The 14,433-nt window shown below is 51.7% G+C and overlaps 4 protein-coding genes across 4 annotated transcripts; all 4 read right to left on the bottom strand.

The window, feature by feature from the left end:
* Positions 1 to 238: 238 nt before the first annotated feature.
* An09g05400 (uncharacterized protein) lies at positions 239 to 4,511 on the bottom strand (the record flags this gene model as incomplete). Its single annotated transcript, XM_059749829.1, has 9 exons — positions 239 to 1,535; positions 1,566 to 1,883; positions 1,934 to 1,999; positions 2,056 to 2,457; positions 2,568 to 3,754; positions 3,814 to 3,871; positions 3,936 to 4,016; positions 4,076 to 4,182; positions 4,299 to 4,511. The coding sequence occupies 9 exons, from the start codon at positions 4,509 to 4,511 to the stop codon at positions 239 to 241; spliced, it is 3,729 nt and encodes a 1,242-aa protein (XP_059606946.1).
* An 819-nt stretch (positions 4,512 to 5,330) lies between these two features.
* On the bottom strand, positions 5,331 to 5,584 carry An09g05390 (uncharacterized protein; the record flags this gene model as incomplete). The annotated part of the gene is made up of 2 exons (XM_059749828.1): positions 5,331 to 5,405; positions 5,549 to 5,584. 2 exons carry the CDS (start codon positions 5,582 to 5,584, stop codon positions 5,331 to 5,333), a joined length of 111 nt encoding a protein of 36 aa, XP_059606945.1.
* A 919-nt stretch (positions 5,585 to 6,503) lies between these two features.
* On the bottom strand, positions 6,504 to 7,569 carry An09g05380 (uncharacterized protein; the record flags this gene model as incomplete). Its single annotated transcript, XM_001393811.3, has 2 exons — positions 6,504 to 6,774; positions 6,839 to 7,569. The coding sequence occupies 2 exons, from the start codon at positions 7,567 to 7,569 to the stop codon at positions 6,504 to 6,506; spliced, it is 1,002 nt and encodes a 333-aa protein (XP_001393848.3).
* A 1,860-nt stretch (positions 7,570 to 9,429) lies between these two features.
* An09g05370 (uncharacterized protein) lies at positions 9,430 to 12,782 on the bottom strand (the record flags this gene model as incomplete). Its single annotated transcript, XM_001393810.3, has 3 exons — positions 9,430 to 9,637; positions 9,690 to 11,564; positions 11,629 to 12,782. 3 exons carry the CDS (start codon positions 12,780 to 12,782, stop codon positions 9,430 to 9,432), a joined length of 3,237 nt encoding a protein of 1,078 aa, XP_001393847.3.
* Between the last annotated feature and the right edge of the window lie 1,651 nt (positions 12,783 to 14,433).

Raw genomic sequence — 14,433 nt, 5'->3', positions numbered from 1 at the left:
TCACATATTGGTATATACAATTCAAATCACCGCTCTTTTCATGAATATCCTCGAATCAATCGCATGCAAATGCTTGGTATCTAATGCAACCCGTAACAACTGTCAACTCAACCCTCCTCCCCGGTGTCCCGAAAACGCCTGCGTGCGGATGGCACGGACTAGGAAAATGACAAAACCAACAATGCATAAGATAAGTATTAGAGGTAGAGCTTTTCGTTACTACTATGTGCAAGGCTGACTACCTGGTGGGCGTCCCTCGTACTTGCGTCTCGACCGCTACGGCACTCACGGCGTCGTCAGGCTCATTGCCTTCCCGAGCATTTTTCTTGACGTCGACAACGGTGCGCGGATGTGTCTCCGACTCCGGGCTCTGTCGTCGAGTCTTTGCGGGCTTGGAATTTACCTTAGACGACGCTGCCTCCGGCTGACTGTCTGGAACTAGGACAACATCTTGCTCAGCAAGTGCTTCGTGATGCCGTGACTGTTTCGCGTCCACTACCGGTGATCTGCTCGTCTTTTGAGATCTCTCCTGATCCGAGCCGGTCTCCACTGCAGCCTTCGAATGTCGTTCAGAACTCACAGCTGGAGCATGGTCCTCTGAGTTATTGGGTGACGCTTTCCCATGCCGGGGTGAACGTTTGCTTTCGCTCTCCGCATCTTCCAGCACGGGATTGCCGAGCAGGTAGCATACCGGCTTCTTATTCACCATGGTGTCTGTGTCACTGATCTTATGGCTTTTCAGCTGCTCCTGCTCGTCATAAAGCATGTCAAGGAATTTGCGGAGTCGCCTTCGGAGAAGACCAGATTTGAGCGGAGGCCAGTCGCTTTTTGGATCCATCTCCTTCCGGAGAAGCTTCCTGACAAATACATCCGGATCTTGAACAAACTTCTCCAGGTACGCCAGAAGGTACAGACCGCAGTCGGAATAATTGGGCTGCAGAGGTATTTCCCGAGCCCTCATACCCTTGATCAGGCCTTTGTCGATTTCGATTCCCTTCTTCGATTTTGCTTCTTCGTACAAATATTCACGTAGGGAGCTTATTGTTGGCGAACGGGGCACATTCAGCGAGTCAAAAGTAATGATGATCGGCTGGCAGACATCGTATCTGGGGCCCGCTCGCTTCGCCTTTTGTTTGCGAGGCTTCGCTGATGGTTCGGGCAATTGAGGAGCTTCCTTCGTATCAAGTTGTTCGGGCGTCGTTGCTTTCTCCGTAAGACTAGAAAGCGTTTTAAAAGGCCCTTCTGGGCTACCATCAAGCTCAGGCCACTCTTGGTCTGCAGCAGGACTTTCTGCAGGCTTGTCTTCTCCAGTCCTGTCAGCTATCCTCATCGTTTCGAGAGATTGCCTAGCTAACTCTGCTCTCGTAGAGTCTGAGCCGTTGGAATGCTTGTGTTCCTTGCCCTTGTTGGTGGTTACCTCCGGCTCTGGAGTTTCAGGGATCTCCTGAACCTGACTGTCTGGTGGGCCCGAAGGCTCTTTCTCGCCTTGCGTAGGCTTGTTGGGATCAAGCCCTTCCTGAACAATCCCCTGCAGGCTTGGTAAGTTGCAGATTATGGCAACATACCAGTGCGCGCTTTCGTTGATGGGGACCACGACATAATCGTGACTGAATATGTCGACGGTTCTCGTCCACTTCTGCACGCCTTCATAATTAATGCCCCGCTTGCCTCGGGGGACGTTCATGAGTGTATCGTGAAAGAAGGAGTTGAAAAAATATACTCTCTTCGCCGCCTCACTATTGGTGCGCTCCAGATGGTCTTGCAAGAATCGAATGTAAAACCCGATAAGGTTGTCATTCAAGAATTCATTTTCGCGCAGTCGCTCAAGGTCGTAAACATCCACCTCGGCCTTCTTCTTCCCGACCAGCGGATAAACAAGGGGCCTAGTCCATAGTCAGCAGCGATGCGTACCAGTTTTTGGAGAGTCACATACTTATGCCACTTTTCAGTGTTTACGGCTGGTAAAGGTTGCTGCGTATTTTCATCATCGCTATCGTCACTGTCATAATTCGTCAGTCGCACTCCCCCATGAAATGTTAGCCAGCCAATACATACCACACTACAGTAGTCGCGGCGGAAGGAAGACGCGACATGGCTCTTGTGGTGATGCTGGACGCAGACTTCTTCACGGGAATTTCCACCCCGGGGTCCGTGGCGCTCTTCGACACACGGCTTGGGCTCGTTTTAGGCTGAGATGGGGGTGTCTTGTTGGGCTTCGGTGCAGTAAGGGAGGGGTTTGCACATTCCCGAGAGGCGGCATCCGGCGGCGACGGCTGTCTTCCAGCGGCAACCCCGTTTTCATCTCGCAGGTTGTCCGTGAGCTTAACCCGCTTGGTGGCCTCACGCTGTTTGTCCGGCACTTGCTCAGGACTGCCTTCCGATGATGGCCGTTTTAGACCATTTGTAGATTGCTTAATTTCTCTTTGGGCCTTGTTAAATGCTTTGTCCATCCATTCGCTGCTCTCGTATCAGCCTTAGTTCAACAGCAGAAGGTAGGACTAAGAAACAGCATCGATAGAGCCAAAGAAAAATAGCACGAGTGCCAGGAGAACAAAGATCAGACATACCTTGACTTGTCACGAACGTCGACCTCACCCAACAAACAGCAGAATTCCTCCTTCACAGTGGAAGACATAAATTCTATATCAATTCGATTGTCGAGTTCAGATGTCTTTGATAGGACTAATCTGACCTTATTGCTCGGTGTTTCTGCCTTCAGGATCTGTCGTACTCTGGAAAGAGGCGCTTCAAAAACGTTTTCCGAATCTGTCTCGTGACACAGTGCGATTGTGCGTTTCGTCATGTCGATGTGGACCTCGATGGTTTTGCCGTCCGATGCTTGCTGTTCGATAGGACCAGTTCGGACGAGATTTGCTCTGAAAGATCGTTGGTTTGACATCTCCGAAGCCTTGGTCTTCTTGTTCTTCCGTTTCCCTTTCTTGCTACCCCCGGAGGCTTCGAAAATGGTTGGTTTAATGTCTCGAGACAGATGCTCATGGTCTGTCATGCTTTGACTTCCAAGCTCAGCTCTCTTGCCTCCGATTTGAGCGGGCGGTGGCCGCACCGTTACCGCCCCTTGAAGTTCATCGGGACTCTCCCGCGATTCAGACACCCGTCTTCTGGATTTTGCCGCGATTTCCGGATCATGAAGGAACAAACCCATCTTTGTATTCTTTGCAGTGTCCTGAGATTTCGCATTTATGATTTCGACGCTTTCTAGGATCTCATGTTTGGAAGGTCGTTCCTGCTTGGCGCCGGAGTCTATGTCGGAAATGAAAGAATTATTTCTCCGTCTTTCTTTGGTTGCATTTTTTGTAAAACGTTCGTCGCGGTCATCATCCGACGGTGCGCCGAAACTGGGTAAGGGGCCACGCTTTGGGCTTGGTTGTATCCGGGATGGTCTCACGATATTTTCAGTGCTTCGGTACTCGTCCACTTTTGAGCGTCTGTTATTCCGCTGTTTCTTTTGCTTCCCTGAACTCTGGCTCAAAGTAGGAGACATACGTGGTGGGTGACCGGCGATGCGGGGCGCATCCTGAGCGGGGTGCTCAACATCGTTGTCCGATGGTTTTGTGAATTTTCCATGGCTGGAATCGAGGGTATCCTGGCGGCGCCGTTTATTGGGTCTTTCGGAGCCTGCGTATCCTGTGATATTTCCTGGCTGGCTGTTACGTAGGCGACTCGGTTTTCCTTGTGCATGAACCGGTCCACTGTCTCGACCTTTCGATATCGTATCCACGGGTCTGAAAGGTGACTTGTTCCTGCTGTCAGCACGGGCACAGTAGTATCTTTCGGTTCCAAATTTCATCATACCTTAGGTTTATTGCTTTTCGTCTGTCCTGGCACTATAGGAATCCCACTGGGGTCATTCCTATAAAGTGGATATCGCTGATCAGCATACCTCCTTTGAGACCATTGCGCAAAATTGAACACACCATTTATTGGGAGGAAACAACCTGAGTTCATCGTATGCTTCGGAACGCTGGCGCGACTTGGCATGTGTTGCATCGCCAGACCTAATATCAATCGAGTCAGTATCGCTCGGTATATATCCGCATTGCGAGGCCATATTTACAGGCGACGCATTCCTGATTCTGATCGAGGAACGGTCTGGCGGTATTGTGGACGTACAGGTCGGTGTTCGTAAGGATGTCGAAGTCCTTCGGCATTGCTAAAAGCAGTCTATCACGGCCGGTGTTAGCAGAGCGGAAAATGTAAATTTAGAGGCCAAGACATGGGCTGCGAAAGAATAATCGCACGATATTCCCGAAAGCGCTGGGCGGAGTACGGATACTTACAGTAACCGGGTGAAGGCTGTCAAGTGAGGGATATAGAGACCCGTATTCTACAGGCGAACCGGGATTCCATGCGCCGGACGTCTCAGTCCGCTGTATGTGGTCGGAGGTCGCATCTGATGGGGGAGCAGGATCGGGGGAGGTTTGCGGGGAGGAGAGGGGTCGACTGGAGGTCCGGCCGGAGAGGAAGTCTGACAGTTGCTTGAAGAATGGCATATAGTCACGAGCGAGGTCATTGCATGACCGGACAGGCCAGGAGGGTTTTCATATTCGGCGAATACCGAGCAGAAGTGGGCATGGCGATGAAGAGAAATGCATCATGGATGGGCCAGAAAGGCGGTGGGAGGATTCTGCCCGCCGGCGTGCGGAGCCCTAGGAATCTGCTGACTAGTGCGGGCACTAGTGGCCGGACTAGTAGTGTCTCGTGCATTTGCTGTAGATAGATAATTCTATGGTTTTGGTTAATCATGTGAGATTATTCCATTTCTACAATGTACTATGCTGCTCATGTATATGGTGCTTTAATATACATTGTACCTGTTTTTGTCTTATGATCTTTCACAAGAGTGAATCCATTTTACACATTGATGCTGCATCCGTAATAGTAGGGGTAGTAGTAGTGACAACTTATAGTACTAGCCACCATTCATTCCATTTTATATAATCATACCAGCCTAGTAGATATAGGACTCTGGTTGAGCACCTAGTAGGAGTAGATACTAAGCTCGGTATTTTGCAGTATAGTAATGCTCGAAAATATTCTTTGTAATGACAGAACAAGTAATACAAACCGATTAGAATCATCCACCAATTTTCAAGAATTATAAGGGACATGAAATAGTGCAGAAAAGCCCAAGGAGGATCACAGGACGACAAATGAAAATAAACCACCAACTCTTCAACATATGATACATAGTCATTACTATTGATCTGTATATATCAGGGATAAAAATAGGAATTCACAGACCGAGCAATCTATCCTTCCCCATACAAGGACACCTAACACATCAATCTATAGCCGTGACGCCGTGAGCTTTAGAAGTGTCCGAGAACTGCTAATCCAGTAGCCACAGAGAGATAATCCGCCTCACTCGAAAGAACTCCTAAGGGCTGCAACAAGAACAGCAAAAGAAGTAAGTAGCAAAAATAATGCACCAGCACCCCAACTAACCGTCCACCTCTATCCCATAGTAACTACATCCTCCAGCTTCAAGCTATAGTTATACCTACCATGATCTAAGTAACTAATGCACCGCAGCACCTTCAATCACCCACTCACAGTGCTCCATAATGCAAGTTTAGATTCCGAATGCCCTTTTACGGTCATTGAATATGATGTATCACACCCCTGCCGTAGCATATAACAGACTAGCCTGCAGGGTGTCATGTCCCTGGTCTACATTGGCCGTGGCTCCACTTACCGTAAAAAATTTCTATCCAGACTATTCACGTAGCAGTGGATTAGTGGCGCTTTTCACATCTAGGGTTCATGAGATACAAGTGGAATAAATAAGATGGTGGTGGGGATAGTATCTGCGGCTTCCAATATGTGAAGGGATAGGGAAGAAATGAAGAAATTAAATTAGGGAGGTAGAGACATGAGTGGACTGCTGGTGCGAAAGCGTGGAAATTCTACCGCAGGGGGGTTGTCGGGGTGGAGAAGAAAATCTACTCATAGCGGGGGTTTAGGTAGATTGCTTGTTTTTCTAGTGCTTTATGTTTAAGGGATGAAATCAGGTGTAGACAGTAGGACAAAGTCGATCCAATCCCACGTGGGCTCTCAAAAAGACCCGAGTTTATAGGGAATTAGCGAGAAATCGAAAAGCATGCGGGGAATAAATATGTAGTGGTTTACATGCACGATCTACTAGTCTGGTTCGAAAAAAACGTCACTAGCAGATCAATAAATAGTATCTCCAATCACATTTCATGCAGATGAGGAAGTAGAAGTAGAAGATACTAAGTATAGCAGTAATAAAAGTAGTTACGCTTCATCCCATCCGAGCACCCCAAACTTGCAGTTCCACGTGCAGTAGCAGCGCCCATGAATTGACATAAAATGGACAGAAAAAAAAAGTTAAAAAAAAAGAATAAAAACCCAAATCGAGATCACTCAGTATTTCGCCCTAAATGCCCCGATCCCAAATCATCCCAATGAGATTTTTGTGTGGCCTTTACTATACAGGATCATAACCCACGTAAAGCATGTCAAGATGTCGTGCCTTTTCCTTTATCCCCCTCGTCATTCGCCGTAACTCTTCGTCGATCGCCCAGCTGGTTTTGCTGGTTGTGATTGTGGTTGTTGTTGTTGTTGTGGTGGTGGTGATGGTGATGGTGATGGTGGTGATGACCGGCGTTTCCGGCGGCCTTCTCCTGGCGAGCCTGGTCGATGGCCGAACGTTGGGCGATACTGTCGTCATGACTCTTCCAGACGATATTGGTGTCGGCCGGGAAGTTCAGCAGACGTTTGATTGTCTCTCTGCAGAACACGTTAGTAAACTTGCGATGTCACTTCCAACGGGATGTGTCCACGTATGACATACCTGATCTTGATGTTCCGCCCGCCATCGATGCGGGTCCACACATTCAGAACATCCTCCCCGCTCCGCACACTGAGCACCGCACCACAAACCTCATCACTAGCCTCTGCAAACTGGTCACCGATCATAGCCAGGAGGAGATCCTCCCAGTAGCGATCCGCAACCCCCTTCTTCAGCCTCACCACCCATTTTCCACCTCTCTTATTGGCCTCGTCCTCCCATACCGGACGGATGCCCTTTTTGAAGATATGGTAGTCGGAGACTGTGGGGAGCAGAGAGGGCCTCTTTAGGTGCGAATAGATCGACCAGAAACTCTCTACTGATGATATGGATGCAAGCGGAGCGGTAGACTTTTCGTAATCGGAGTATTTAGGTGTGGGAGGCCGGTACCAGATAATCCAAGTGGACTTGAGCGGGTGCTCCTTGAGCGTCAAGGCAGCGCCCTTAGGTTTGCCGGCCTCAGCAGCGGAAACCTGGTCGACAGGGTTTTCACGCTTCTCGCCGGGAGTTTTCAGGTCGGAAGGTGCACCGGGGGTTTTGGGGGTTCCAAACGACGCAAAGGCACCGGAGCCCAGGCCGAATGCAGAGGAGGCGTTTGTAGACGGAGAGGACACGCCGCCGGAGAGGGGGGAGAGGGCGTTGAAAGGGTTGGACCGGCCGCCGTGGGAGCTGTCGGGGCCGAAACGCTTGGTGGCGCGGGGAAGTTCAACTCGAGCGCCGTCCGTCCCCGTCATAGACAGAGACAACTTGGAGGTGCTATAGATAGGAACAAAAGATTAAACAGGTTAGTTGAGTCGCATCAGCCACACAAGCATGCGGGCAAAGTCATCGTGTCGGAGTGGGACGTACTTGGATCGGCGAGTCCAGAGGTTTGCGTTATCCATGGAGATAGCTACTGACGGCCCAGAAAGCGAGCGATCATCAGCCGGGGACACAGGATCCGGCGGTCGGGTAGTTTTGCGAAGGGGAGGAGGAGGAGGAAGAAGAGATTCGAGGTCGTGGGCGAAGGTACCGAGCAATGCAGGGAGATCGAGTGACACAGGACCCAAGTCTGAAAATTACTAGATAGGATTAATTGAGGGTACAAGCAGGGACGCGGCGAGCGGAGCAGTCAGGACGGTAGTCGAGGCGAGGTGAGGAATAGAAGGTGACGAAGATACGGGGGGAGGAGGAATCGTGATCGTGATCGTGAACGTGAGGAGGGAAGTTCTAAGAAGGTCGAGGGGGGGGAAAGAAGCAGTAGATACTTTGGTAGATGTGAAGTGGGAAAGGGAAGGGAAGAAGAGAAATGCGGAATTGCGGTTTCTGGAAGTGAAGAAAGCCAGCTGCCCGCCAGCCAATCACCGTCCCGCCCCGCCTGTCCGCCCGCTCCGTCGTTTTTCCATGCGGCGCCCTTTATTAAAGCCGCTGAATTTTTCTCGCATCTCTTCTTCTTCTTTTTCTTCTTTAAACCCAAGACCACCAACTCAAATCATCGCTGGCTGCACACTTTTGATTCTGTCGAATTTTCAACTGCACTGGCGATTCCGATGAGTGTGTCGAGAATATCTTCCAATACCCGCTTCTAAAACCATCATCACGAGGGCTCTTCCGGGCTCCATGATGCGGTGATGACCTGTATGTCGGGACATGCCTTTGCCAATATTATGATTTTTGGCCTTGGCCCCCTGAGAATTGAATCGTAGCAGCTGTGGAATCTTAGTCCGGCGCATATGTAGTAATTCGACTAATTGCCGGTGCGTTCTTCCTGTTTTGTCTCCCTGTGCTGCCTGCAGGCTGTCTGTCTGGTTGAACAACGGCCGGTCGGTCGCTTCCCGGTCTTCTACGTTGCATGATGAAGCTTTCATTTACATACTCTGGTAATCCGAGGTGCTCAACCGCTGCTACGCTACTACGGTGGTGTAGACATACGCTGGTCGAGTGTGAGGTCCACTGGCATGTCTGATTGCCGTAATTTGCTCCTATTCTGCGTGTCACTGCTCTGCCTCATCAGTTGCTGACGTGGCTGTTTGTAGTAGATTGTCCCATGGCAGACTAGAACTTGCTCTCCCACGTGCGAGTTCACTTCTGCTACACTCATACTTATCGATATTTGTGAGAATTTGACTCGGATTGACACCTGAGATTAGATGATCTTCTACAACCACGGCCCCTGTACACAAGAACAAGATGGAAAGAGAAAAATGGCATTGTATTGTCGTATCAATAAAATCTATACACGGATCAAGTGTGCCCAGGATGGAAAAGGCCTCAACTGTCAAAGATGCTGGACCATAAATGTAGAATGCTCGGAACTCATTCTTCAAGATGAAGCCGTGTGCATATCGCCCGTCGGTCACAGTTCCGCATAGTAGATGATAGTGGTAGGGGTAGGTGAGGAGAGAAGAAAGGGTTGAGGGAGAAGTTCTGTCATGGGAGCTAGCCCCGGTGGTGCTGTTTTCATTTGCAGAGTTGTGTAAACATGCACAACGTCGACAACGCACGCTTAAGATGGCGCGCACGCTTCCCGGGAACCCCTGTTTGAGTACGTTGGGTTGGGAAAGTTCATATGAACGGCAGGTTGGAGAGGGCTGCACGGATGTTACATACAAGCTTCACTGCCCCGGGTGTGGTGCGGAAGGTGGTCCGCTTTCAGACCCGTCTTGCTTGACACGCTTGGGGTCTCTCTCGCTCGGAGGTGCAGACGGTGCCCCCTTGCGCTTCTCCTTGTCTCGCTGGTACTCAGCACGACGTTCTTTGTCTCTCTCGCGACGGAGGGCCTTGGACTCAAACTCATGCCAGTCACCTTCAATATTCTCCAATCTGAGATGCGTTAGCGATAGTGTAGCATGGGCGATAATGCATTCGAACTTACTCGACGGCTTGTTGAGCACTTGGCTCCTCTGAAACAAAGTATGGGTGTGACAGAATCTCCTCGGTACTTGGTCGTTTTGTAGGATCGTAGCGGAATATCTGCGAAACCAAATCCAGAGCAGCGGGCGATAGGACTTCCCGGTAGACCTCTTCAAATATCCTCTTGCGCCGTTCAGTCGGCCGCATCAGCTCGAACCAGGGCATCTCGACAATGTCTGGCCACTCTTGCCGAGTTGGCGTACCAAGTGAATTGTAAAGTTTCTCCAATTGACTGATCTCTCCGCCCTCTCCGGGAAAGACAGCTTTCTTCGTAAACATCTCCACGTACACGCACGCCGCACTCCAGACATCGACCGCCGGACCGTACCTGGTTTCACCCAACAAAAGTTCGGGTGGTCGATACCAAATGGTGATGACACGATTGGTGTAATCCAGTTGGCGGCTCTTGGAAAAGAAACGGGCCAATCCAAAGTCCGCGAATTTCAGTTGCCCTCTGTTGCTAATGAGAATGTTGGCGGCCTTGATGTCACGATGCATGACCCCACGGTGGTGCAGGTAGTTCAAGCCCTCAAACATCTGTTTAGCCAAGTCTTTCTTGTGAGCTGCCGTCAGCGTGAAGGTCGGATGGTTAATCAAGCCAGTCAAATCGTGCGAGAGATATTCAAAGACCATGAAACACTCGTTTCTCTCAACCATGACTTCCAACAAGCTGACAACGTTGTTGTTGCGAAGATGTTGGAGTAATTTGATCTCCCGCACAGCTGTGACGGGAAAGCCGTCCTTCTCGCCTTCCATTCGTATTTTTTTCAATGCAACCTTTTTCTGTGTGTAGACATGGATTGCCTTGAAGACCTTTCCATATGTACCGGCACCAATGACAGACTCATTGCCAGGCTTTCGATAGTAGACCGAGTCCGACTGGGCAAACTCTTCAGAGAGGGTGGGACGTGGCTTGGGACGAGTCAAGATCTTTGGCTGCTTCTTTGGTTCTGGAGATCGCTCGCGACGGCGCTCGGGACGGAAATCCTGTCTTCGATCACCTCTCCTTCTTTCATTGCGATGTTCGAAACGACGGTCGTCTCTTCTCATGTCGCGTGGATCTCGAGCTTCACGAAAGCTACGGGGTTCCCGAAACTCTCTGCGGTCGATCCTCCCTCGATCTCGGTCCCTGTCGCGTGGCCGATCGCGGTCGCGATCCCTATCCCTGTCACGATCGCGACGATCGAAACGTGTGTCGGGCTTGAACTTCGGTGGCGGCGGGCCAGTTGATAACCTATTGCGGGGAGGTGGCTCAGCTGCGCGCGGCGGTGGCTCTCGTGCCAGCATTCTTTGGGCCAGGTCGGGAACTGGCTTAGGAGCTGGAGCTGGGGTAGACTTTGCCTTGAAGGCAAAACTGATTTTGCCCCCTTTGTTGGGGGTAGCAGATGAATTAGACTGTTGGGTAGCATTAGTTGCAGGTGGGTTGCCTTGAGCATCACCTCCCGCAGTAGCCTTCGAACCGTCATCTTCTGCGTGGGTTTCTTTCCTTGATGTAAAACGGTCATCATTATCGTCAACATGGGGTCTTTCTTCGTTGGCGGGGGGCGGCGGGGGGCTGGCTGATGGTTGCCTATAGGGCTCATGAGGACTGGAAGGGCCTCGGCCTCGGGGATCCTGGCCCCTCCAATGTGCTTTGTTAAAATTGCTTCGGCCATGTGGCGGCCCGTTATTATGGCTCTGAGGGCCAGAGTTCATGTAGCGACGATCGCCGCCGTGGCCTTGATAGCCGCCACGGTACCCTGAATGCCCACCACGGTAAGAAGGTCCTGAATAGGATGAACTGTGACCATGCGGGCCACTCGTGGTGTAGTTGTTCTGCCGGTACGGAGAGGTAGGGCTACATATATCGCCTGAGGTTAGTCTGATGCTGCTAAGAAGCGTTCTGAGATGGCTCGACTTACACATGCTGGACCCGTCCCCCGCGTCCGCCCGAGTATGGAGAAGTAGGCTGTGGCGATCCGTGGTAAGAGTTCGTCGGAGTAGCGTTCTGCATCGTCGATGAGTATTGGGAAGCATCCGCATACGGCCGAGATGTTCGCGGGCGCTGGAATGCATCGCGTGATGTCTCCCCGTTGGCCGAAACACTGGCATTATCTGCATCGTGCCCTGGGGCTTCCCGAGACGGGGATAGAGACCTAAACGAGTCACCCGCTGCTGAGCGGGCGGGCCTGGCGGAGTTCATCGTCGAATCGCCCAAAGAATTGCGGCGAGACGCTATAGATAGTCTTGAAACACCGGACTGCACAGAGTGACGCGAAGGTGATCGATAACGGGGCTCGTCTTCGACTTCGTCTTCCGGCAAAGGGCTGTGAAAGCGACGGCGAGGGTACGCGTAAGATTTCCCACCACGTACGGGAGACCTAGAGCGCCTAGGCCGTGGGGATATTGGACGTCTACCCCCGGGTGGGCGCCTATCTCTCCCTCGTCGGGGGGATGGTCTCCGACCAGACCGACCCCGAGTTGCAAATCGTCCTCGCCTGTTGGATGGCAGGCCTCGATCCAGGTCGTCACTGTGATTAGAAGGAGGATAGCGATGGCTTGGCCGGGTGGGAGGCTGATCGAAGCCACTGGGAGAAGGACTGCGCGTTCTTTTACGCTTGAAGGGAGGCGGAGCGGATGGTGAGTGGTCGCGCCGAGGGTGACCTCTATCGGTGGTTACTTCAGCTTCGAGGGAACGACGCGATTCCACGCCAGGATAATCAGCGGGTAAGGGTGAGCGATGACGGCCTAGTTTCCGACCAGGGTGAAATTCCGGATGTGGATGACCAGGGGAGCCACGGGCGGAGATGGTGCTAGGGGACAAATCACGGTGTTGACGAGGTTCGTGGTGAGGTGGAGGAGGAAAGGGACGCGGTGGCGGCGACCGTAGAGGAAGCTCGTCGTCGGGTCTGCCCTCTTTGGGTCGGCGACGACGCTCACGGTCGCGAAATTTGTCCCTTCCCCTATCGCGGTACGAGCCTCGAGGCCGGTGCCTCTCCCGGTCTCTGGGGTCTCTAGTGTCGCTGGTGGCTCTCCACTGGTCTCTCAACACCGGACTCCTGCGGGACCCAGCCATGTATTCTCCTTCAGCTGCATCGGATTCCAACAGAAAAGGAAGGAAAAGCAGCAGGGATCAGAATGACCGGCCCACTGAAGGATGAGGAGATTCGCATGTAGATGTCAGCGTAGGATAATCCGGTGGAGCCTATTCCTCTCGTCTAAGCTGTCGGGGCGTGTGTCGGCCGCGTTCACCAGTTCTTTCTGTCGGGGGATTGGGTGGTGCGGAAGACCGGTTTTTCCGGGGGGTTGAGTCGACGAGGGAGGATGGAAAAGGCGTCGCGAAGGCCGGCAGTCTGGGCAGAAGCAGATCGTCAGTGTCCGGAACACCTCTCGAACCAGCTGCAGAATGTAAAGGGCAAGGAAAATGCGTTTTCTAGAAGGGGGAAGGGGGAGCAGACGCACCTCGCAGTCTTTTTGGTTGGTCCCGAGGGGGATTAAATTGCTTCCCGTGGCCGCTTTCGTTGGCCTTGGGAGTACTAGAAAATACGAAGAACCACCAAGAGTTGGCAAGGTGGTGATGGAACGGGAGTCTACTTTGTTGGCGGGAGATATTTAGTGAAGAGAGTCAGTCCAGCAGGTGACTCTGGGGCGGCCCAACACCGACGTGCCGCTGATCCAGTGTTCCTCCTTGTCCGATCCCTTCTTCCTCTTCACTTCCGGGTTTGCCAGAAGTTTGGCTCTTACTACGGATGCTGGCGCAAGGCCGCGGTGCAGAGACGGCAAAACCAGGTGACGGCCGGTATTGCTGTCCGGTAAACCCCTTGGGGACGCTTTGGTCTGGCGTACGGGGAGATATTCAAATGTCGAAAAACCCCAGTCAAACATGAGCGTCGCTGAATAGCACACCCTCAGCCCAGTATCATTCACTCCCTGCCCATGCCTCGATCATGGCCATTGTTTCCATGTCTGGGCCACGGGAGAGCCTCAAGTTCTTCTTTTCCATCACGGTCCAGCTGCACCGATCTCTGCCTTTCCCCTACCTCCTTCTTGCACTTCTGCAAATGATGACTTGTCTTGGGCTCATGGTCGGGTATTTCGTCTTTCCTCCAATTTTGTCGCGTAACATATCAACACCGTCTTCCCCCCACCTTTTACAGGCTCATTGCCTGCGTATAGCGCTTTTGGTCGCTGGCTGGAAGAGAAAGTATATCCTCTCCACAACAGAACACACCTATCTACGGGGAGCAAATAAACCGCAAACTGACAAACATTGACAAGAAAGATCAGAGCAAACACCCTGCTCAGGCGACTTGTAGTAGCAGCACGGCGCAAAGGGATGATTCCGCAATTCATCAGTTGCGGCTCACCAGATTAACACTTCGCCATCAGTGGATGTGGTGTAACAAGTTGAGCTATCGTAGGCACCCAAAAATGCACAAGCGCTGTTCATTGCTAAACGTAGGTTAAGGGCCGCATGCTTCCTGATAATGATCAAGGACCAAGAAGCAGAAGGGGGGCGATGTTGATAGGCAGCGGTGAACGTCTTCGAGAAACCGAAGACATAGGATAGTCGAGCCTTGTGAATGGGGAAAGTATCAGGTATCATAGAGGATGATGCCATCCGTCTAATTACTCAAAGTGTTCGACGGTCGGCGACCTGACTTTGGCACACCACGTCGAAACCATGTTTGACTCCTGGGTAAGAACCGAAGGTAGGCTCTAGCTAT

Source organism: Aspergillus niger (assembly GCF_000002855.4).
Source record: "Aspergillus niger supercontig An09".
NCBI classification, from domain to species: domain Eukaryota; kingdom Fungi; phylum Ascomycota; class Eurotiomycetes; order Eurotiales; family Aspergillaceae; genus Aspergillus; species Aspergillus niger.
The sequence above is the reverse complement of the archived record's forward strand: the minus strand, read 5'-3'. Positions and strand labels throughout refer to the sequence as shown.